Consider the following 26,669-nt stretch of genomic DNA (forward strand, 5'->3'; position numbering starts at 1 on the left):
ACAACAGTAATAAATGTTGGGCGAAATACGGCCACAAAATGAGTTTCCTTTTGCCAGCAAAAGCCGCTGGACAGACAGACAGACAGAGACACAGGTGGGGGGGAAAAACATATATATAGAGTATATATAGTACATATGATGTTTGGCCAACCTGATATTATTATTACACAACCAACAACAAGAGCAACAACAACAGCAGCTGACGTCAGCAGCAAAATTGAGCGTATGTGAAAAGCTGAAACTGTTTTCGGAAAAGCAAAATCCTCAAACTGCCAAAAAACCGAAGCGAAAAGCAAATATTTTTGTTGTGCTCGATAATAATTTGTTGCCTCCATCGTTGTTGTTGTTGCTATTGTTTTCAGTGTGGTCAAATAAACCGCAAATGAAAATAGAAACACACATTAAAATTTTTCTGTTTGCAATTTTCTCGACAAAAGTTTCTCTCCCTTTCTTACGCTATCTCTCTCTCTCTTTCTCTATCGCAGTCTGTTTTAGGCCAAACGTAATTTGATATTTTTGCTGTCAAATGAACTTTGCAAATTGACAAGCAAATGAAAGACAAATAATCCATAAAAGATTGTAAAATAGTGCTCTATACTATTTTTCCATATACTCGTAAATATTTAACAAATAAATTTTGCATTAATATTTTGCTGTGTGTGTGTGTGTATTTGTTAATTATTATTTTGCAATTTATCTGCCAATAACTTTACGCTGAAATGTCAATTTAGTCGACTAACATAATTAGTTATAGTCCACTCTCTCTCTTCGTTCTTCCTCACTCTGTTTCAAATTCACTATCAATGAATTTCTACTATCTTTCTCTCTCTAACTGTCTCTCACTCTCTCTTTCTCTATGTATTTGCAGTATTTACGTTTTGTGCGTGGCATTGTCACATTAATTTTTATACCGCAAATTGAACAATGGAAATGTTGTTGTCAACGTTTGCTCGTTGCCTTTGGATCAACTAGAAAGCCTTGCTTATAAATATTAAAATAGCATCCAACGATTGTTTATTTATCAAAAACAAAGACGATTTCAATTGCCATAAATCGATCGGTAAATTGTTTTTGCATTTAACTAGGCAATTGTCTATTTTACTTCAGTTCATTAAATTAATCGAAAGGTTAACAGAATTTGAAATTTGTTAGCAACAAAAGTACAAATAATAATATGTAATCATTTCGTTAATGGTTATCTAATAAATAATAATAATATAATGGACGCAAAACTAAAGAAACTCTCTGAGAGAAGCAACCTCTTAAAGGAATTATGCAAATTATGTTTAATTGAAATCTTTAAATTTAACACGAAATTGTTTGACCAAAAAATATCATTAAATTTCATATTTTTTCTAAATATAAATATTTTGTATTATTAAATTTTACTAAATTTCGTTATACTCTCTTATTGAATTTTATTTGCTTATATTATTAAATTGTACTTATTATTTTTAGGCTTTTCATATTTTGCTATTTAAGTATAATTTAGTTTTTTGACTTTTGGTTTAGTTGCTGATATTTAAAGCATGCTTATTTGTTGTTCTTATTAAATTGTGCTTATTTTTATGAATTTCATGTTTTGTTTATGATTTTAATTTCTTCAATCACTGAATTTGATTGCAGTTTCATGTTTTCTATTATCAAATTTTACTACATTTTTCGATGTATTTAATTATTTTATATTTTGTAATTTTAGTCAATATTTTGTTTACGTATTTCATAATTTCAATTATTACATATATTTTGTAAACACTTCATTTTTTCTATTATTAATTTTTTGTCAATTTTTGCAGGTATTTACTTATTTCTATTATTAAATTTCCACAACATTTATTTACATAGTTTCGGTGTTTGAGTTATGATTTTAATGTTGGGCTCAGCACGTTTAAATAATAAATTGGAAATAAATGAAAAGTGAATCGAGTAGCTTAAATAAATGCAATCTCTTGGCTATTAAAAATGTCGAAAAATATTTATTTAAGCAGTGCAACGCATTAAAGCGAACGTAATGCGATGAAATAATATAAAAGCCAATTGAGTGTCACATAATTTGCAATCATTTTATATAGCCCACAGCGAAAGAGACAGAGAGAGAGTGGGAGAGAGGGAGAGGGAGAGTCACTCACACAATTTGTTTATAGTATGAAATATTTAAGTCAACCTCTCTCTCTCTCTCTGGTATATTGATGGGGCAACAACAACAACAACAACAACAAGAGCAACCACAACGAATCCATAAATGATAATTTCATCAATTTCACTTACAATTCGCAGCGACAGCAGCTGCGTTTAACAAACTCCCCAGCCACACAAATTTCCATATATACGTACATAAATATATATATTTAACAAAATTATTGGGCACAACAAGTTTGCACATGTGCGCCAAACTTTCGTGTGTGTGTGTGTGTGTGTGTATGTGTGTGTGCTGTGTCCCCTGCAGTTTAATGGACGCACGCAACGACAATGTATGTTTATGTATTAGACTGTGTGTGTGTGTGTGTGTGTGTGTGTCGCATCCCTGGCGATTTATTCAATTGCCCAAAAACACACTCGACGATTCGCAGCAGACACAACATCATGGCCCACAAACAAGAGTTTACGATGCCTTTTTTCGGGCCATGTAAATTACAATTCATGTGACTGTCAACAGCTTTTTTAGCCCAGCCTCTTCTTCCCCCACTCTCTCTCTCTCTCTGCCTAAGATTGTGACCCAAAATGTGTGTCACACAGACACACACACACACACACACACTCGCACACTCTCACGCAGACAGCTGCTGTTGCAATCAAAAAATGTCGGAGCTATTCGCTCATTTTCATATTTCAAATGCGTGCACTCGAAATGTATTTTAAACTTTACTGTTGACATTTGGCAACATTTTTCTCGCTCGCTCTCTCTCTCTCTCTGTCTCTCTCTTTCTGCTCAGTCTCGTTGTAACTTTTGACCCATTTTTATATTCAAGTTTCTCTCGTTGTCTGCTTGCCTTTTCCCCCTCCTCTCTGTACGCTTCTTAAGTATGATTTACATGCCAAACTTTTAATGGCAAAAATTTGCGCATACGAAAAGCAAAAAAAAAAAAAAATGTCGCCCCGCTGCTTTACTTCGCTTTGCGTTTGTCGTAAGGTGTTCAAGCGAAACACACAAACAAAATATTGCAGAGTTTGGCTTTGATTCGTGCTTTAAAGCATATTGTGATTTTTGGGGTCGAATTTTGGAGGCTACCTGAGCATGCAATTCGGCAGCAAAAGCTGACCCCAAAAAGTATGCTACACTTTTTTCGTTAGAATTTTCACATTTTGAAGCAGCGCACAGTTGCTATATAATACACATATATATATGATCTAATATGCGATACATATGATCTGATGAATTTTTGTTTTATATATTTACTATTTAACAAAATACATTTTTGGTGAAAGTTTCACAGCGACTTTTGTTTCTTTTTAATAACAAATAATGCGCCCAAATAATAATTATTTATTAGTGAAATTATTACAATTTTTCAAATTTAATTAGAAGTCATTTAAAATTTATTTCAAGAAGGTTTTTATCTACAATTATTCGAGTCAGTGTTGGAATTTCCAGTTTTATGGGTTAAGCAAAACTTTTTTTATGGCAAAAAGTGCATGCTGGGTGGTTGCTTGGTTCGTTGGTTGCTTGGTGTGTCGGCTTGTCTTGAGTGAAATTATTAAAAAGTTGCACATTTACGAGCATCGAACTGGACCAAAGAAGCTGGCTGGAGATGGCGAAGCAAAGCGAAGCGAAGACAAGCCTGAGCTGAGACCAAAAGTTCGAGGAGGGTGCCACAAAACTCAGTAACGTTTGACATTGGCTGCCAGCTCGTCGGGGCTTATTTAGTTTAAGACGCACTCGCCCACACACACACACACACATACAGACTTACACTCACACACACACACTAACACAATGGGAAAGTTTGTTACGCAAAAAGTTGGATGCCAAAAACTTCAAACTTGGCTTTGACTTTCGTTTTATACGCTCGGCAAACGGAAAATATTTTTAGCCAGTTAGAATGGCGACGTTTTAATTTAATTTGCCAGCACACACCGAGAGAGAGAGAGAGAGACAGAGGAGAGAGAGAACGAAAGAGAGGTGAATAGCAAACCTGTTTTGCAATTTACTTATTTATTTATTATTTCCTTGCTGCCGACAGGCATACAACACACAACAAAAGTTCTCTCGCTGTTGTTGTTATTATTAAGTAATTTTGTGCAAAAAGGTAAACAACTTACAATAAATCATCAGACGCACGACGAGATGAGCTTGCAAAATCATTGGAAATAACTCCCATTCCCCAATAAATTGTTTTCAATTAATTACGGTCCTCTTTCTCTCTCTCTCTTTTTTGCTGAACCGGAATTGCGTCAAAGAGTGAAAATTCATCAAAATAAATCAAATATTATGCACAATACAAAAAACAGCATAAAAAAAGAAACGAATGCTTTAAGTCAAAACTTGCCATTCAAATGGAAATCAATGCAATTTTCTGGCAACCAATAAATGAATTTTTCAGTTAAGAAATAAATCACATTTAATTCTCTTCAATTTTATTTCACATTTTTGTGTCGATCTTTAAGATGCATCTTATTGAAAAACAGAAATTCAATTATTTGCATTATTTGTGAATTCAATTCAAGTTTTTCCAAGCGTATTTGCGCTCTTCACCTTTCGAACACTTTAAAACAAATAAGAAAGCTACAGTCGAGTGGGCTCGACTGTGAAATACCCGCTACGCATTGTGAATAAAGGCATATTAGTGTGTTATTTTTAAAATATACCAAATAATATACCGTAAAAATACTAAAAATACTGGGTGTTACATTTAGTATATTGATATAGTCCAACATTCAAAATATACCAGATTGTCAGTCAAAGCAACTAAGTCATGAAAACTTCAAAAATACTAAAAATATACCAAAGGCTATATTTGGTATATTAGTCATATACTACATTCGAAATATACCATAGAATGCAAAATATACCAGATTGTCTCACAAAGCAGAGAAAATCCGAAAAAAAAAACAAAAAAATAAAAATATATCAAAGTTTGTATTTAGTACTACATTCGAAATATACCATAGATGTCAAAATATACCAGATGTTCAGCGAAAGCAGCTAAAACCCGATTCTTATAAAACTTCTCCAATTTTTATCTGATCGAAATCATCTAACTAGTTGAAATACCTTTCTATTCCTTGGGTAGCGGGTATAATTAACAAATGCGTATCGATTGCTGTTTCAATATGCATTGCGTATTATTGGCATTGCTTGCAAATGAAATCAATGCATCATGCAGCAGCAGCCAAGCAGCCAAGCAGGACACGCAGCCATGCAACACGTAGAAGAGTGTGCCACAAGCAGCAACTACACGTAGTTCAACTATCTGTCAGATAGCTGGCTGGCTGGCTGGCAAGTTGTCGTTAGTTATTTGAATATTGTGACAATTGCATTACATAGCCGGCCGCACATTGTTACGCCCACATTCAATAGCAATACACGCCCCTCGCCACCGCCCCCGCCCCCCTTGTGACATTTTTGCCAGCCACGCAATTTGTTGACACGATAACAAAGAAGTCTGCACAGCTCGCGCTTTGTTGCTGTCGATGTTAAAAGTAAAAATTGACACCACTTGTTAAATTTGCTGTTGTCGTTGTTTGGATTTTTCTCATTTTGTTTTTGTTTTATTGTTTTTATAGTTGGATTTTTTTTTTTTTGTGTAGCCATCAGCAGATTGCGTGTAAAGTCGCTGATCCACCTAGGCCAACAAAATAAACCATAAGCAAACAACAAGGACCACACAAACACACACTGTAGCTACGTATAATAGAGTCTGCAATAACACACCCTACACACACACACACACACACACACACACACGCGTGCATAGTTGCAGGCATCTGCATATGCCTGAGCGCTCGCTTTAATTAAACCTGCAGTTGGCTGCCAGCAGCAGCAACAACACGAAAAACAACAAAACAAAAAAAGATGCAACGAAAAAAATATGTCTATCAATGTGTATCGCGAGGCAAGTCAGAACAGCGAGTGAAAAGTGCTCAACATAATGCAAATACAAGTGAAGTTATACCCTGCACAATTTTACACAAAATCCCATTTAAATTGCTTTGTTATGCAGTATAACTCAGGTCGATCATGCTTGAAGTTCGCACGCATTTAGTCGCCCATTAAAATATGCACAAAATTACGCACGTTAAGTGCAATCAGACTGTGCGCTAAGCTGATTAATTATAATTAATGCATTAGTAGCCACTTCAAATGATTTGCTTAGCAACAAATTGTTGTATTTATAATTAATTTTCGATGACGAGTGTGCGGCTAGTCGAGTTGCCTTTTCATTGCCAACTGTCAATTTCTGTTGCATACTTTTGCGCGAATGCGAAAAAACTAACAAACAAGAAGAAAACCAAAGAAATATTGTTGACAGACCCAATAAAAATTCAAAAAGAATAGCGAAAGAAATACATATAGAAATATATATAAATTTAGACAGAGTTAGATACAGAAAGGGAGAGAGAGAGAGAGACTGATACTGCATGCAATTGAAATTGGAACATTGATGATGACAACTGCGGCAAAGACGGCCGCACGCACAGTGGAGCAAAAACAATGCAGAAAATACAAGATTATTGCAAATGTCAGCAAATTGTAAAGAGATGCAACATGAGCACGACTTTATTGTTGCTATTTCATATACATTAAAGTCACATGCAGTCAAGCTCAACAAAAAAAGAACTAAGTAATTAAAATAAAATCTGTTTTGATAGCAACTAAAATACTATCTCCCATTACACGCAATTAATCTGGTTTCAGTGCAAAAAAGTAAAGTCCATAATCTAGTTTACGATATTCGAAAAAAAAGAAACATAATAAATGTATCAATTCGTTATTGCACACTAAACGAATGAGGGATAACAAAAAACTACTATACACAGCATCAATTATGCTGTCTACTATTCAAAATAGTATCGTAAATTGAGACTACGAAAAGCTAACAAAAAAGTTGATGACTTTTTGCTTTTACGGCTGCATTGATTGACAATCAGTCAGTCAGCGAAAATGGAGATATCGTTTGAATAAGGCGACAGCAAACATATTTCGTTGTGATTTCTGAGTTGCGATATTTATACATATTTTCATTAAACTAATTAAGCAAATATGTGGCAAATTTATATGTAGTTAAATGAGAAAACAATTAGTGAACTTAGATCAGACAGAAATAAAAAGAAATAAATAAAATTATAATAGAAACAGATAATATAATAGGATAAACTTCTTTAAAAACGTTTATTATTAACGAAAATTAACAACCTTTTGTTTTAAAGTCGAATTTTTTGTAGCATTTGTCAATTTACTCTTTGGTATATTTTAATGTAAAGTTATATTGGTATACCAAATACATCATTCGGTATATTTAAGTATTTTTCGTAAATCATCTTGGAATATTTTGAGAAAAAACGATACGAAGTATATTATTCGATATATTTTAGGAATTTTGAGAATATTAATTTGGTATATTTAATTTAAATAATACCACACTGTTTTGGTTTATTGAAAATCGAGACCAAATACATTTTTCGTTCTATTTAAGTATTTTTAGTATATTAATTCAGTATATTTTAATACCGCACTGTTTTGCTTTTATTAAGCACACATCGGTTTCAGATCGGGATCAAATGCATGACATTAACTGTTAACATTTGGCCCAATCGATTATCGATTTCATTGGCCGAGTCGAGTTGAATAAAAAGTATTGGCATATTTGTGCAAAGATTGACAGCAGTTCGTGACAGCACTTTCGCAATCTAAATATGCTTCTATTTCATTCAAATTGATTTACTGTGAGCCATTAAGCGGCTTTCATTTGCCAACAGCAACTGCAACTGCAACCGGCAAGCGGCAAATCAACATTGCAACATGGCGGATTATTCACTGATTACTCTAGCTGACAGGTACAGCACGTTGTTGTTGCTGTCACTATCTCTATGGCTATCTCTATCAGTGTGTCTATCGCTGTCACGACTGACTGACTGTCTGTCTGTCTGTCTGACAGTCTGAATGTCTGCTCTTCAGTTCCGTCGAGCCATGTGTCATAATTAAAAATTCAGCAAATTACACATGCAATAGCGGCAGCCACGAATGCTAAGCCTTGTCGTGGATTGTACCCATCTATCCATCCATCCATTTATCCATCCATCCATCCATCCAGCCATTCACCTAGCCATCTAGACATCTAACCAGTGACATCCTTCAAAAGCCATGCAACATTCCCAAGCTGATGATGATGCGATGGGCCTTTTGGCTTCGACTACTGGCTCGTCATCATAGTGATAATCATCATGATAATGATAATGATAATGACGATGACGACCCCAATTTTGCACTTAGCTGCACAGCAAACCGCATGTAACTACTTGCGGTGAGTGTAACAATGCTGCTGCTGTCGTTGAAGCCACTGTGAGAATACGGCAGTGTTTCAATTTACATTAATTCCAAATGCATTTAAAATTAACTAGAGACTGAACTGATTCGAGAACTTTTCGGTTCACATTACAGTTAACACTTAATATTATAATTGCATTATTTTATGCATATGCAAACGGAAAACTATTTGATTATATTATTATTTTATGAATATTCTGCATCTAGAAATTTACCTCTAGCATATTTTAGTTGTCTCATTATATATTATTATTATTTTTTGTTTTTTTTTTGTATTCTTTATACAGAAAATAACTATATTTATAATATATTCTGCATTATTCACATTACTTTAATATCTATCATATTTTATTTAAAGTTTATTTATTCTGTCATCATTTGGATTACTTTAATCTTTGGCATATTTTAATTTATTATTTTGTACTTCTTTAAAATAAATGACTCTAAAATTTAAAATGTTGTAACTAGAGGCTGAATAAAAATGTTTTAATTCGGATTGCGCAATAATATTATGCTAATAATTTTGTAATTATCAATTTTATGTTTAATTTATTATATGATTTGATTTTCCTATAATTTGCTTTACTCTTTTGACCACTGTGCAACACTTGCATAAATGCACTTTTCATCATATTTTTTTTGGTAACCATAAACTAAATTAAACTCGCGTTTTGTTCACAGTGACTAATTTGACATTTAATGTCGAGAATTTCTGTCAATTAATTACAGACGTTGACCTTCATTTGCGGCGTGTCTTGGGTCACAAACGCTCGCGCTTCTTCATAACTAAAAGTAGCAAACAACAAACTTTGACAACAGTTGACATCTTTGACATCAGCAAAGTCACCCACACTACACACAGTACAGTGAGTACTGTCAGTACACGAACGAGACCTACTTTACCCCCTTTTCTGGGGTGATATTTTTGTGAGGCGTTATCCACTTTCAGTTCACTTTCATGGCATCTCGTCTCGTCTGGCTTTGAGTGCTTATCGACTTTAAAACTAAAGTCAGAGTTGGGTTTTGTTTGCAAAATGTTTTCCGTGAGCGAGTGAGAGACTTTTCCTCTTCAAGCGGCTCCACAAAAAAAAAAAAACAAGAACAACAACAGAAACTTTTTAATCAAATAATGCACAACGACGAGCAGTTAAGGTAGGCAAAGCTAAGAATGACTGGGCGTGCTGCGGCGTAAATTTTATTAACAACTGCAACTGCAGCAAGAAACGAAGGCGGAGGAGGAGGAGAAGCTTGGCAAATTTCAAGAGTCCAGAGTCCAAAAGAGTCGCAGTTGCAGTCAAAACGACGCCAGCTCATGGTCAGATCGTAAACCGGCTTGGTGAGCGCAGCAGTTGTATATATACATACATAGTATATATATCTAGTATAGCCCAGTTGATAGCCCAGTCGGAACCCCACAGCACACAGTTGGCTTTGGCTTTCAGCTCTCAGCTCACAGCTCACAGCTTTAGCTCCCCCAACTTGCTTGGCTGGTCAAGCAGAATCTCGCCAGCAAAGTTGTAGCTTTTGACTGCAAGTCGTCGGAATCGAGTCGTGCTCTGTTGCTGCCACAGACAGTGCGACGCGAGCCAACAACTTAACTATGTGGCAATAGCAGACAGCAACAGTAACAACAACAACAACAAGTACGCATACAATCGCATTGATTTCAATTACCCAACTTTTCAAAGACAACACAGCTGCTGTAACAAATTATTTCGTGCTTTTGCGGTTGACTCAGGTAATCCATCTCTCAGCAACAGCAACAACAGCAGCAGCACTTTAACTAGTCAATGAACTATTCACATCGCATTCGAATATACTAGATTATATATAAATCAGACGACAGCCATCAAGATCCTATCGAAATTGCATAATTACATGGCCTTAATCTACATCGAACATTTCATTTGCAGCAATTGCATTTTGGCATTAATTATATTCTCAGCAAATCTATATTTTATCTTGTCTATCATGTCTGACCACTTCTTAACTTTCAAAGCTTATTAAGAGCACTCGAGGAGCTGCGATAATCTTGCCAGTTTTTCAAAGAAGAAATCATTGAATTGCTCAGATTCCAATCAAATGAAAATCTTGATTTTCAACAACTTCTTTGAATCTGTAATGTTCTTGTATCTCAATATCAAAAAATACGAAATTTAATATAATATGTTAATCAAAGCTGTTCTGATCAATACAAAATTGATCCACAATTTTCACATATTGTTATTATTCATAATCTTCTATATTAAATCATAATAATATAAATATACTAAAAATATAAATTTCGCATTGAAATATAAATTACCTACTGACATTTTTTTGTACTTTTAAGCTTCCTCCAAAACATTTTATACAATTACGTTTCTTCCATAGTTAAATTCATTTGCTTTTTAAATCAGTTTCTTTAATGGTCGTTTTACTTTTAATCAAATGTGTTTTTAATGTTGTTTTTATTATTATTGCTTAACAAATGAACACTAAATTTTTCATTTTTAGCATATTGCAATTGATTTGAAAGGCTATCAATGAACTCTCAATTCGTTTTGAATCGATTTCGTGAATTTTACGCTTTTAGTTGCTCTTGTTATTGTTGCAGCTGCAGTTGAAGCTGTTTTTGTGAGGCTGTTGCATATAGTCGCAGTAAACCGCAACCTTGTGCACACTATTATAGTTGCCACAAAAGCACAATGCACATTCATGGCTCAGTTTATTTATAGTCGCGATTTATTGTCTTGTTTATGACAAATCAATGCGATTCCAATGATGACCCGATTTGGCATCGCATTTGAAATCAGCAATTGCCGCTTTACTTTCATACAATGTGTGGCAGCAAAAAAACAAGAAAAGGAAAGATTACAATGTGTGGCAAGTGTGCATCAGGCAATTACTTAATGAACTCCGTCAATTGGGGAAAGGAGAATGGCATAAGTTGCAGTAATTTGATGATGCTCATTTAACTGCAATCGTCGATGCGAATACAAAATACAAGCATATAGTATGCACAATTACATCTCTCACATCGTACTTTCTCCTCACTCTCTTCGATCGCTTTCGCTGCTTCGCTCCCTTGGAGTTGCTGCCAATGATATTGGCGCCGCCAATTAAAATAATGAGAACCAACACTTGTCACCATCTCGCATGGAGATCGGCAATTAAGCGACTTCACTGTGAGTTGTCAATTTCATTTTGCCTAGCGCCGCATTTTCACTTAAGTGCAAAAGGAAATTAATGTAAATATTAAGTATTTGTCAAAGTCACTTAACTGACAAGCGAAAAACAACTGTACATTCGACTTTTTACAGTTCATTTAGCTACTAAACACAAGTGATTCTCAGAAAGTTATGGATGAGCTGTTATACGATAGAATTTAACTTTTAACGAGTAAAAATAGTTCATTCAAATAGTTAATTTTGTAATCAAAATAATATTATATTTGTATGAACTAACTTATTATAGTTCAAGCTTTAAATAAATGCAACTTCCTACAATTTACTTTCTGATAGAATAAAAAAATGACCTACAAACAATTTAAAGAAAAGGTTGGTTAACAAAATTTGATTTTATGCTACTCAAAATATGTCCAATATTACGGTATTTATTTTATTTTAGTAAATTATTTTATTTTTTAGTATATTATTTCTTTTAGTATTTTATTATATTTGATTTAGTATATTTAATTTTAGTCGAAGGCCCCAGCAGCCAGTACTCTCTTCTCTATTAAATGTAGTATTAAATTTAATATAATAAAATAAAATACAAATAAATAAAATATTTAATTTTAGCATTTTGATTTATTTCAGTATATATTATATTTGATTTTAGTACTTTATTTTATTTCGGTATTTTAATATACTTGATTATAATATGGGCAATTCTCTAGAAAGTGCAAAGTGAAGATGAGCAAAAGTTCTGTTTTGAAGATTTCTACTGCAAGTTTTGTTTTGATTCATTTCCTTAAAGGGAGTCAATATGCATTGATACCCTTAGTTTAATATCTTGTTTAATATCCAAGGAATATACAAAATATATAAAAGAAATGATGCAATAGCTAATAACGGTAAATTTCTTTTCAGCTAATCAGCTTCTATTTTTGTCGCGTGCGACAGTGAAAAACAGCATTTGTTATGAGTGCATCTAAAGTTTTTGTCCATTGAGCATGCAAAATTGTGTCCAAACACATCTTTTGCTACCAAATATAATAAAATAAAATTTGAATGAATATAAGCACAACTTCATTTTTAAGAATTTTTGAAAGTTTGTCGCGTGCGACATGGCAAAAAAAAAATTTTTTTTTTTTTCGTTAAATTATTTTTTTTTTTAGTGTAGATGATGCCTACTCTTTTTATGTGCAAAAAATAATATAAATTTCATGTCATAAGCGCCAATTGAGACTTTGTCATTAAAAACAATGATAGAATGAATGTGCACAGTATACCGGTTATAAACCAAATGAATTTGTTTTGCTGAAATGGCCAACAAACGAAATCTACTAGAACAGTATATTCATAAAAAAAATTTTTTTGACATTAATGATGTAATTTAAGATAGGTAATTATGTTTCTTATGTACATGTTATGAATATATTTCGTTTTGTTTACCTTTATTAAAGTTATTTTTTAAAGTATGAAATTTCAGTTGAAAATAAAAATATATATTGAATATATTAAAAAACTATGAAAATGCTTCATATGCTCTTCAAATGAACTTAAAAAGTAAAAAAAAAACAGCATAAAAAGTATGATGGAAAAAATGTCGCGTGCGACATGTCGCGTGCGACAGTGATTAAAATTTAATTTAAAAAAAGACAACTTAATATTTTTAAGTCAAACCAAATACACTATTTAGATAAATATATGCATAATACATTAAAATTAATTGCATTAAAATCTTTCATCACGTTTCGCTGAAATAAGTGCTTGAACTGGTTTTTGAAAAAGTAACTTCTGTTTTTGTCGCGTGCGAATGCGCAACATTTTTGCAATTTTCTTGAAAACGAACAATTGCCCAAAATCCATCTTAGCACCAATTATAGTGCTAACCGAGAGCTATAAGTTTCAATTTTTACAAAATTAAAATAATGTCGTGGCACATGTTTTTTTTCAGTTTGAATGCGTACAAATGTCGCATTCGACATCAGAGAATTGCCCATATATTTTTTATATATATTTATCATATTTGATTTTAGTATATTATTTTATTTCAGTATTTTATTATCTTTGATTTTAGTATTTTATTCTATTTAACCGCAAACAAAAAATGTTTTCTTAAAAAAAAGTTGAATTTCACACAGAACTGAAATTCACCGCGCTACTCAATTAAATACTATTAGCATAAAAAACACATTTGCATATCTTAATAAAAGCATCTTCGACTGCAATATTCTCACACGTCTTGTTCATTCATCTCGCAAGTGAAACGTGCGATTTGCCAGCCAACATCATCATCATCATCATCGAGACTTGATCGTGGCGACCTCGACTTTGATGACCTTCTAGACGAGAAGCATTTATAATTAGCTTAATTTCTTGTGCTAAGCATCAATTGGATCAGTTGCAGTTCCGTAGTTTCGTAGTTTCGCAGTTTCGTTTAGTTGGGTTCATTAGTTGTTCCGGCCAGCAGCATTTTTGGCTGGTTACTCAGTTCATTTTTGAGCAAAGTTCTAGCGACAACTTCCCTCTTTTATCTCTCTCTCTCTTTTGCTTCCTATCTCTGTTCTTTTGGCTGTCTGACTCTGTCGGCGACTCATGCATTCATTGCATTATTAATTTACGAAATGTGTTTTAATTTTGCTCGATGAGCGCAATTCAGTTCTTTTCTTTTTTTTGTGCTCTTCCCTTAGCAGTTTTCCTTAATTTTATTTTCTTTTTCGTTCGTTCATTGCCTTTCACTGCAGCAGCAACGTGGAAATTTCTTACATTTTATTTGCGCAACATTTTAATTTGCTTGGCATTAATGGGAAGTGGAGGGGAAAGCAGCAACAGCAAAAAAGAAAAAAAAAAAAAAAATAGTTGTTGCAGTCAAATCATCATCGTCATCGCCGTCTGTTGAAGCTTTGGCCAGCTATGAAAGCCACTGCGTACTTGCCTCGGACAGACACTGACATGGCTTTCTGTGTGTATGTGTGTGCCTGCTTACATTGCCAGCCGCCATTCTCCGATTCTCTCCATTTCCATTCCAATTCTCTGCTTCTGATTCCCATTACTATTCCCTTTCTCAGCCATTCTTTCAGAATTGTACTCTTGCGTTTTGTATGTCCATCAGTTTGTTTGTTTGCTTGCAGTCGGCAGCTTGGCAACGCGTAGGTGAGCAGCCTTGCCCATTATCAGAATAGACAGTTGTGCAATGAAAATGTTGCCAGCATTCGAACAGCAGCAGCAGCAACAAACGGTAAACTCTTAAGCCCTGACGTTGGCCTCCGCCAACAAAACAGTCAATTGTTAAAGTTTGCTTGCCACCTTCACTCACGACTCCCAGACTCAGTCTCTTAGAGACTCTCTCTCTCTCTCTCTCTCTCTCTTTCTCTCACAGAGAGAGATCTGTAATTGCTTTGCATGCTGTGAAATTCTCAAGCCGCCATCAGCTGCCAGCTGACAACTGCCTCAGAACTGCAATCTGTTATTGTTGTTGCGGTTTAAAGCCTTTTGCTTGCAAAGTGTTTACTAGTCGCAGTTTGTTCTTTCATCTTGTCGATTATGAGAACCGTTTGTAAGAACTTGTAACGATTTCATGTAGTTTTCATTGCACTTTTTCACAGATCTTCACAACATACTCGAACACTCAATACTTTTACCGAGTAAAATATAATGAAAGTAAAATATACCGGATTAGTGTATCACAAAATACTGAAAATATGTCAAATTCGATATTTTATACAGTACATTAAAAATATACCATATACCAGATTGTACCAGATTTTTTCCCAAACCAAAGTATTTCTTAAATAACTTCTATAGTTTTTGTTTCCAAATTTTCAGGAATCATTGTTGGCAACCATTTTTTGCAATCTTTATGAAGCAATCTGAAAGCATCTGACTATGTTATTTACAATATAAAATATACCAAAATTCCAACTAAAATCGTACCTTTGTGTGTACAAAGTATTTACATAAAATATAAAACATATTTCCGTAATTATTTTAGCAGAAATATGATTTAATTGAAGCGCTCACATTGCAATTAAAATTTCCTACAACTAAAGCAAATAAAATTCTTCGTTTTTAAATTAAAAAGCACAAAAAAAGTAAATGGAAAAAATCATCACAAACTACATAAAATGAGCGAAATATTTGTTGAACTGTATTTGAATTGCTGTAATTAACAATGCTATATAAACAGAGAGAGAGAAAGAGAGAGAGAGAGAGAGAGGTGCCATAGATGGCCGGATGGTAAGATTTAAAGTGCGATGTTAATTAGATAGCATTTGGTGAAGCTAAACTTTGTGTCCTGCTCTTGTTGTTGGCTCATTAAAAATAAAACTCTCAAAATGAAATAATTGCATAAAACGCACTAATTAATTTTATCTGCCATAACGGACGAGAGAAAGCAACTTTTACTAGGCGAAGGCGAAGGCGAGAAAATCTGAAGCTGCTTGGCTTGGCAGCAAATGCTAATTACCCTACAAAGTCTGGCCAAATTTAAGGGGGAGGGGGCAAGGAGGCAAGGAAATGCAAAAATAAAGATCTAATGATGGCGGCTACTTACCAGTGCATTGTGCTCCTTGAGCGTGGGCGTGGCATTTATCACAGGCCGATTGAGATTGTTGTTGTTGGTTTTGCAATTGATGTTGTTCGAGTTGGTAATTATGTTGTTGCTGTGTTGACTGCTGATGCTGCAACGACGATGGCCATAATCCGTTTGCTGTTGCTCATGTGAGATGCCAAAGATGAAGGGTCCACCTTCAGTTGCTGCTCCTGCTGCTGCTGCTGCTTGACTTGCCACAAAGTCCACATTGCGACGCGTGCAGAAATCATCCTCGAAACGTGACGACTGTGTGGTTGCTGTTGCTGTTACTGTGTTGCTGTTGCTGTTGTGTCGCTGTGACTGCTCTAGATAATATGGTGTAGTTGCTGCCGTATCCTGATACCCACTGACGTTGCCATAACGTGGCGCCGAATTGGAGCTACAATTCGATTTTGTGGTGGCTGTCGAGTTGTTGCTGCTGCTGCTATTGCTGCTGCTGCTACTGCTCGAAATGGCCTTAAAGGATTGCTCGCGTTCACGTTCGCGTTGCTGCCTGTCGGTGTCGAAACAAAAGTCACTCGACTGCACGGTGGGCGACGGCGGACTACCGTATGGATAACCAATGTGCGGGCTGCTCTGCAAATGCTGATTGTATTGCTGTGAGAGCACATCAAAGTCATTGAAGCCATGCAATCCCTTGACGCTATCGCGCTTCTGCTGTTGCACATAGGGCGAGATGCAAGCACTGTTGTTGCTCAGCTGTCGCTGTGGTGGCAATGGTGGCGCTGGCAATGGTATCCCAGCCATGGGAGCTGTTGTTGTTGGTGTGGCTGCTGCTGCTGTCTTCTTTTTGCCCACTGCGGTCATCAAGGTGAGCTGCGGACGACGCTCGCCAAGCAGCGGACGCTGCGAATTGTTGTACGGATGATTGCGTTGCATGCACATGTTGTTGTCATCGTAGTCATCCTCCAAATCCACGTTGCACTCATACGCATGACCGTAGATGGTCATTGCCGCCGGCTGATGATGATGATGATGATTGTGATGCTGATGATGATGATGATGGGGATCGTAGTACTTGATGAGCTTCATATTGGCATTCGGTGGCGGCAATGGCGGCGGCTGTTGTTGCCCATTAGCTGTTGCTGCAACACTGCCACTTGCATTAGTTGCCGCACTGTTGCTGTTGTTAGATTTATTGTTGCTCCCGCCGCCGTTGCTGTTGCTGCTGCTGCTGCCAAAGAGTTTCGCCAATTTGACAGTCATATTTCAGTCAGTTGGATGGGGATTGGGGAACTGGCAAAAGTTTTTCAATTAAAATGTTGCCCACTGCCAAGCCAGAAGACAATGACAGTTGCTTGAAGTTGTCGTTGCAGTTCCGACTCGGTTTCAGTTTCAGTTTCAGTTTCAATGCTGCGTCCTGCTGCAAAAGAGAAAGACAGAGAATAAACGATATTAAAGCTTTGCCATATCGAACAGTTAATGCTCTTACTTAAAATATAACTACAAAAAAAACAGAAACTCATTACTTAAAGCAAATTTGCATTTGGCACTGGCAAGTCAAATAAAAAGACGCAAACTTGACTCTGGGACTGGTGTAATGAGGGGGTAATCAGAAACCAAGCGGCATCTTCAGTTGCCACTCTCGACTCTCGTCTTTCCTCTCGGTGTGTTGTGGAATCTTTTAAGCGACGGCGACCGCAACGGAAACCGTAATAGGATATGCATCAGCAAGAACAGCAACTAGTTAGTTAAGTTAGTTACGACTACGACGATGGAAACGATGGAGGAAAAGCAACAATGACAGCGCGGAAGCATCGCGCATTGCGCATTGCACATATTAAACGGGTCGCTGCGATTCATAACACAAAGCGAAAACGGTCAATACACAATCAGCCAGCGCGCTTTCCATCTTTTCAATTATGGCCGACCCCTTTTTATTTTGCATTGTTGAATGGGCTTAAACCGCAGTCATCAATTTGCCGCCGTCGCCGTCGTCGTCGCCGTTGCTTGGCATTGACGTCACATCAATTTACATATAATAAGTGTATAATACACATTTGCTTATCAATTTATATTTAGCATACTTTGCAAATTCTCTCCCCGTTGCTAGCATATCAATTACATTTTCAAACACAACTATCTTATTTGCTTGCTTAACTGTTATGACAAATAATCCCCATAATATATTCACACACAGAAAATTAATCAATCACAATCGTGCACGGTAGCAAAGGCGATGAATAATAATATTTAAAATAAAAGTCAACTCATGCTTTCGGGTCTAAAAATAATATTTAAAAAAAAGTACTACAAGACTTTAAAGACTAATGAGCTGAAGCAAACATTTATAATGATCATATGTGTGCATATCACAAGAGACTACAAAACTTTATAGATTAATGAGCTGAAGCAAGCATTTATAATGTTCATATTTGTGCATATCACACAAGACAAAAAACAAAAATAAATCGATAGTAAAAGAATATAATTTGAATATAAAATAAGTAGAAAGTTTATATAACTGGTCTCTTGTTTTACTAGGCGCAGCTTTAAGTTCATTAAAAGCTCCTGACTCGATTTAAGAAGCTTTACTTTAATATATCACAATTTCATAACAGACGCATGAAATTATGTAATTAAGGCATAAAATATATATAAAACAAAATGATATAAATTATATAAAAATATTGGAATATTAATGACATGAGCCATAATATATAGGATCAATAAAATAGATCAATATAATTTCGAGATTTCAAATAAAATGGAAAACAAATTTACAAGTATGTATAGATTCTATTCTATTTTATTAACTATCTGAAACAAAACTAAAAACTGTATAAGAATAATAATTTCTTAAAATAGTGTAAACTCACAACAAAAGTGTCGCCATTTCCGCAGCTAAGCGCAGCTTTAAGTTAAATGAAAGCTCATGTTGTGACGATTTCCAAGGAGCTTTCACTGCAACAAACGACTTATCTGCTCATCTCAATTTTGAAGCCAGACCCTTAACTTGTCAAAGTGCAGCCCAGTTGAGTTCTCTTCTTCCGAGGTGCTCATTCCAAATCAAGCGCTTGTTTTGCTGTCACTTTGACACACTCACACACACATACACACTAGCACACACACTCAGCAGCAAACTGCAGCAGCTTTGTGACTCTGTCTGTTTGCTGTCCAAGTACTGGAATGAGAGACCTCCACACACATACACACCATATTCATCTGGCATTTGGCCCCTTGCTTACGCTATGCTCCAGTAACTCTTTTGCCCGCTCTGACTCTCTGTCTGTCTGTCTGTCTGTTTGTGTGCTAGTGTATGTGTGTGTGTGTGTGTGACTGGTCAGTTGTTGATTTCATATCATTTTTAATATTGCAACAAGCGCCGGCTTGGGCCACCGCCCTCGACACCAACAAACGCAGCCTGCGGCCTCCAGCCTCTTCGTTAACCGACCTCACGACCATGTCATACGTGGTGCTTGTCAAACAAATGCGCCAACAACAACAAAAAGGGCAAAAACCAAGGCAACAAGCGCAAAAGAAAAGAATGTTTACAAAGCGTGCTCGATTAGAAGATACTGCTTAATATAGTCGACAAAAATTAAACGCTTCACAAATTGAGTTTCAGCTTAACATCAAAATATTTTTAAGTTATCCACAAAGCGTGATCGACCACAAAATACTGTGTATTCAGTATAAAAAATATACTGCAACTACAAAAATTAAATACTATAAACAATTGAGCTCCAACTTAACATCAAAATATATTTAAGTAACGCACAAAGCGTGCTTGACTCACAAAATACTGTGCATTCAGTATAAAAAATATACTGCAAAATGCAAAAATTGAAATATAATAAACCAAATTGTAAAGCTTTTCAGCATTTCACCCTAAAAGAAAAAGACAATAAATGAACAAAAATGACATCCTAATTCTAAGCTACCCTTTCTTTTGCTTACAATCAAGGGCTATAGGGTATTTTAAAATTGCAACAGCGGGCAAAAAAGCATTCCCTGATTGGGGAAAGGGTTAAAATTGTGCTTGACCAACAGAGAGATACAAATACATAAAGAAAGCAAGATGAAGGGAATGCGAGAACGACTGACAGAGAAATTGGTCGAGAAAAAGTGGGAGAATGAGAGAGAGAGAAAGAGAAAGAGAGAGACCGACACGAGAATGTTCAGAATGTGCAACAGTTTGTAATTTGCGTCAAGAATTGACGCAGCCGCCGCAACAGCAACAGCAACAAAAAGGAAGAGAGCGCAACAAAAAAAGGAAAAGAATTAAGTTGAAAACAAGGCAGCAAAAAATTGCCACTGGCCATAAAAGAGGCGGGACAGGAAGATAAAGAGAGCGTGTGTGGAAGGACGACATGGGGAACAGGGCGCTTATAAAAAGCTAACGGGTCCTGGAGCCATAAAGTTCACTTTGGTCCAACATGTCCACAATGTTCAGGGCTCTAGTGAGAGATAGATGTAGTATGGATATAGACATATATAGTAGATATATAGTTATACACTGCCAACAACGGCGGCTTGATTATGTGACACTGAATGGTAATGAGACAAAGGATGTCAAAGATATGGCGGGACAACTTGCCGAAGAGTAGAACAAGAAGCGACAACAGAGAACAGAGAACAGAGAAGATGAGAAAAACAAAACCAGTCGACAAGGCAATTTGTATATATCGTCACTGCACTTTATCTTGGGCGTAATTGCATTAGCTGTGGCGGCACTGTGGGCGGTCCCCAACACTTGGCTTGTTTGTTGGCCGGACAAGGATGAAAATCGCATTTACAGCACTGCTGCGATAATTGCTTGAATAGCCAATTGGATGCGGCGTTCAGCAGCGTCTGAGTGATCCACTGAGCGGGGGCGAATGTCGCTTGCGTTGGCTCTGAGCTGTGGGCTGTGGGCAACTCAACTCAGCGAGCGCATAGATAAGCCGACAAGCTAATTGAGCTGGGAAACACAGTTCACATTTCAACAGGCGGCAGATCAATAGCTCGCTTTGCCTCGCTTTCGCTTAGCGGCAACATTTAAGCAGTATTTACTTAGCTTGGAAAGTAATTGCTTCACTAAAAATTCAACTAAAGAAAATACTTCAATCTTCTTTTAAGTATCAGTTGTGGCCGTAAAGCGAAGTATTAACTAGTACAATATACCAAAAGAAAAGAATGATCAAAGAATAATAAAAACTACTTTCAGTTGTGGCAGTTAAGTGAGATATATGCTCATAGACAGTATATTAATAAAAAAGAAACAAATAAAACAAAAAATAAACAGTAGTGACTAAATTTCATGCTTCACTTTACATACTTTGACTAAACAGTTAATTTTCCCATTGTGACCGTTAAGTGAGACAAATGTTCGTAGACAGTATATTAGAAAATAATAAAAACAGCAATGAGACAAATGTTCGTAGACAGTATATTAGAAAAAATCAAAACAGAAATAAAATATTCATTCATGCTAAACAGCTCATCTTTCCATTGCCAGTTGTGGCTCTTAAGTGAGATATTTATGGATACTATATTAGGTAAAAATAAACTAAATAATGAAGAAGCAAAAGAAAAGGAAAAGTTCATGTGAACTATTTATTATGGCATTCGCTATTTTATTTACAAGTTTGTTAGCTTATCATATACTCGACCATTTTATGTTGCACTCACATTGACACAAGGAAGTTGCAGGTCGTATATTGGAATCGCCTCGTGCCACTTTGTTGTTGTTTTGTGGTCATTTGTAAGTCTCACTTTAGTTCAGAGACACACTTTCTCGGTGCAGTTTGGCATATGTCGTTTACAGTGCTCCCCCCTTCATTTTTTTGTTGTGTTTGTGGTATTTTCTTTTGAAACGCAGCTGCCGAAAGTTTCGTTGCCTTGTTGCAAATTCTTTGACAGTCGTCTGTTTTTTGTAATGTGAAGGCCTGCAGCATTTTTTATGTGGCAGACGTGACAGGAAGTCCCCAACAACAACAGCAACAGCAGCAGCAGCAGCACAAAACACACAACAATAACTAAAACTCGAAAAGCCAAATGCGTTGAAGTAACTACTACAGCTACACACAGAGACCCAAGTCCGGTTGACAAAAAAACAGCAAAGAAAAAAAAATAAAACACCCATATATAACATGAAGCAGCAAAGCTGACTGCAGCCTAGAAAAATTACTGGATTGGGAGACGCCCAAATGTAAAAATGTTTATATATATCAGGACTGTTTTGATTCATTTCAATTATTTATAAAAGTTAAGTATTCGAAAGATTCTGTGAAGACAATTATACATAGCGTACAATTTTCAAAAACTTAAAATTAAAACAAGTAAAAAAGCCAGAGTGTGCTCGACTGTAAAATACTCGCTATCCATTGTGAATAAAAGTAAAACAGTACGATATTCATTTTAAAATAGATATACAAATGAATATACCATAAAGTGTAAAATATACCATAGTGTGCAAAATATACCAGATTGTCAGTCAAAAATTAATTTTAAAGTATTCCAAATTAATATACCGTAATAATACTAATAATACACCAAATGCTATCTTTGGTATATTGATATAGCAGTACATTCAAAATATACTACAGAGTGCAAAATATACCATATTGTTAGTCAAAGTAACTAAGAACTGTTGTAAGTAGGCGTTCTATAAAGTTATAATGTGTAGCGAGTATAATAAATCTCACACAGTCAACACAGTTCAACACTTAATAGTTTATACCACAAATAAAAACTCTACTAATATTATCCTTTATTAAAGATTTCCAACTCAATAAAAAAAAACCGCCACATATCGCATTATTCCGCTGACATGTGTAGTCAAAATCACAAATTAAGCTGTTGTTATTTTTGCTCTCACAAAATACTCTTTGGCATTTCGTAATTTGCAAATTTAATCATAATTATAATGAGACTACCTGCAAATTGCAATGAAAAAGTGCTGGCAATAAATGCATGATTAGTTTTTGTGTGTAGCCTTGTGTAATAATAATAATTATGTTGCATTTTGCACAAGCAGCATAAAGCAGGCAATATGCATAATTTAAGCATAATATAGAGACTACGTACATATGTACATTGTATGTGTATGTGTTATGTTATGTATGTATATCGGCAGGTGTAACATTTCATTTATCAAAAATCGCAGCCAAACGAGAAAAAGTATTCAACACAGAACACAGAGAACACACAAAAAACACAAATAATAGTGGTAGTTGTAGTTAAGAGCTGCTGCTGATGATGAAGCCTTTGTGGTGCTTTGCTTCAGCAGAAAACCGGTTTCCCAATTCAAGCCGATCCTTGCCAGACAACAATAAGATGCACATCTTGCAGATACTCTCGCAGGTAGGCAGAGTTAAAGCAAAGCAAAGCAAAGCAAAAGCGAGTCGAAACTAAACAAAGCCCGGCATACAACGAAAAGTATCTAGAATACATACAAATACTTTGTGTATGGGGCTCATTAGTTAAACTTTGGCGCTGTACAGCGACGAGTATCTGGTAGATACAAATAAATATGTATCTTTTTTTTGGGGCGCTGCTTTAATTTGTATTTAATTGTTGGCCGCCTTGGATGATGTTCCTGCACAACACGTTCACAGAGCAAAAGTATCTGACAGATACAAAACAATAAAGTCACAGCCAGCTGTCGTATCCGTATCGCTCGCCGTGGTTCTTTTCACACACACACACACACAACAGCTTACACACTCTTCTATTGTGCGCCAGCAAATTGATTAGATACAAAAAAAAAAAAAAAAAAAAAAACGAGAAACGAAGATTTTTCAAACACCGGCCAGCTGTTGCCGTCGAAAAACGAAAAACCAAAGCAGTCAGACAAAACAAAATAAAACCAAAACCAAATGAAACGAGAAGACAACAACAACAACAACTACCATACTACACACGTATCTCGAGCGTGTGAAACTCCCAGCAGAGAGTTGTGTCGGTGTCTCGAGAAGAGTCTTGTGCAGGTGGCTTTGGCATTTGTAGCCGAAAATCTGCGCTTTGAATGTCATAATGAAACACCACAAAAGATACTCCATACATACATTCATATATAGCAAAGTAGAGTATCTAACAACTTCTAAAGTTACTCTTCTCTCTAACACACAATGTCTGTCTACGGCTACACGTACTTTGGCTTACTTTAGTTTACGTACTTTTTACTCCCAAGTTTAGCTTCAGCTTCACACACAAAGTTCGCTCGCGGGCAAAATCTTCTAAAAAAAAAAAAAAAGGGGTGTTGAAATTTTATCGCTCACGCGCATCTACAAAATGATTTTCACGACGACAACTCCAACAACTACAACAAGAGGCTATTTCATTATCGTCACGTCATTATGAGCAAGTTCTCCTTGTCTTCTTGTTGCTGTTGTTGTTGTCGTCACATTTGTCCATGTTTATTTAGTTTGCCCTTTAACTATTTGGGCAACGCGCACGGCGCACAGTTGTTTGGCCGCTTCATTGCTTGCGGCCTTTTCTTTGGAGATGCACCTTGATTAAATTCTTGGAATTGAAAGAAAAAGAAAAAAAAAAAAAAAAAAAGGAGAGACGACGACGACGAAAACAATCTTTGCAGGCCCAGACAAAAAGACAGTCAATAACACAACTACCAATAAACATTGTTGGCTGCTGCCTGTTGGTTGCCATCGTTGTTGCTGCTCCTATTGCTGCTGCTGCTTGATCAGCCCGAGTTGCAAGACAAGACATCTCTTGCTATTGTAGAGGAGCTGCCGCAGAGAAGACTAGCCATTAATGATGCTGCAGAAATTGTTTGCAGCCTGCAGCATCATTCGCTGAACAACGTGCCGCAACTGCTTTAACTGCTTAAATGTTGCAAAATGTGCAGCAAACGAACGAAAGAGAAAGAGAGCGCACACTCTTTATGTTCAACAACAAACAAGTTGCATTATGCCAAGCAAAGTGTATGCTGGACTGCAAAATACTTTATCCGACTCTCTATAGCTGCTTTATTGTGAATTTCTCCTGACTTGTGACTTGTCTTTTGCATCATCCAACTGCAATTGGGATACAGGGTATAAACCCCAACTCGAGTCGTTGCGAATTAGAAACTTCTTAGTTGTGCAAGTACTTTTAATATTTTCAAAGAAAAAACAACGCATTCATTACCCTCCATTTTCGGCTGCAGCTCAGTTTTGTATTTTTATTTGACTTGTACATTTATTTTTAATCTGTACTATGTTTAGCAAATCTTTTTTATACCCTAGTATATTTTTGGTATATTTTGACTATGGTATATTTCGAAAGTAGTGATATATTCATATACTGAATATAGACTTAGGGATAATTTTAGTATTTTGCAGTATATTATTTTGGTATATTTTAAAATTAATATCGCACTATGTTTAGCAAATCTTGTTTATACCCTAGTATATTTTTTGGTATATTTTGACTATGGTATATTTCGAATGTAGTAATATATTCATATACTGAATATAGACTTAGGGATCATTTTAGTATTTTGCAGTATATTATTTTGGTATATTTTAAAATAAATACCGCACGTATATTATTTTGGTATATTATAAAATAAATACTGCACTGATTGGCTTTTATTCAGAATGGGTACCGGGTATATCACAGTCGAGCACACTCGACTGTAGTGTTCTTGTTTAATAAGTAAAACACTTAATGACAATAAAGTATTCAATTATGATTTCCTAATTTTGAGAAACAACATTTTAATCTATCACTGCAAATAAAAAATATATTAATACGATATATTTCCCTTTAGTATAATGAAAAACTGATAATAAAACTGCTTAAAGAGGATGTTTTAAAATTTTTAAGTTACCTTAAAAACTAAGAAAGTAAAGAACATAGTACACGAATTTTCAGCAAATAAGATATGTTGAAGAACTCATAATAAATATATTTTCAACTATTGAATTGATTACTTTAATTTATTATAATTATCAAGCGAAAAAAATGCAAACAAACAAATACTTGATTTACATACTATATTCTTATTTGACCCAATGACATTTTCAATTGATATTTTCAGCTGTTTGCTTTCAATAAGTAGTACACATCGTTGTTGCTGTTGCTGTTTCTGTTGTTGTTATTTTTATAGCAGATGCCACTACCGAGCGCTGACATTTTCAACTTGAATGCATGCTACACTCTCGGCTGCTGCAGCAACAACAACAACAACAACAATAATAACAACAAAAGTCGAAAACTCTAAAACAACATTAACAACAACAATGACGGAAGCCGCGCGTCTGCGCAGCTTCTTTTATTGCTGCTTGAGTTTGTTGTCTGTCTGAGTGGACCTAGGCTTAATGATTTTACATTTTTTTTCTTTTTTGTTGGTTTGGTTTTTCTTTATACATTTTTTGTTGTTCATTTCATAAACAAGCGCGACTTGGTTCAGTGAGACGCCGTCTGTTTCTTTTGCTAGCGGCGGCGAATGCAGCTCACGAAAGCATTCAAAAGCAATTAAGCGCTTTCTTTCTCAGCACCCAACACACACACACAC

General features: G+C 35.5%; 1 protein-coding gene across 1 annotated transcript in view; it reads right to left on the bottom strand.

Annotated features, from left to right (window-relative positions):
- Nucleotides 1–26,669, bottom strand: part of LOC117571874 (homeobox protein 13) — a 77,513-nt gene that overhangs the window by 17,776 nt on the left and 33,068 nt on the right. The window contains exon 3 of the mRNA XM_034254334.2: nucleotides 16,187–17,588. Within this exon, the coding sequence (XP_034110225.1) occupies nucleotides 16,187–17,431 (1,245 nt within the window). The 5' untranslated portion in view covers nucleotides 17,432–17,588. The remainder of the gene's footprint in view (nucleotides 1–16,186; nucleotides 17,589–26,669) is intronic.

This window comes from Drosophila albomicans, chromosome X (genome assembly GCF_009650485.2).
Source record: "Drosophila albomicans strain 15112-1751.03 chromosome X, ASM965048v2, whole genome shotgun sequence".
NCBI classification, from domain to species: Eukaryota; Metazoa; Arthropoda; class Insecta; order Diptera; family Drosophilidae; genus Drosophila; species Drosophila albomicans.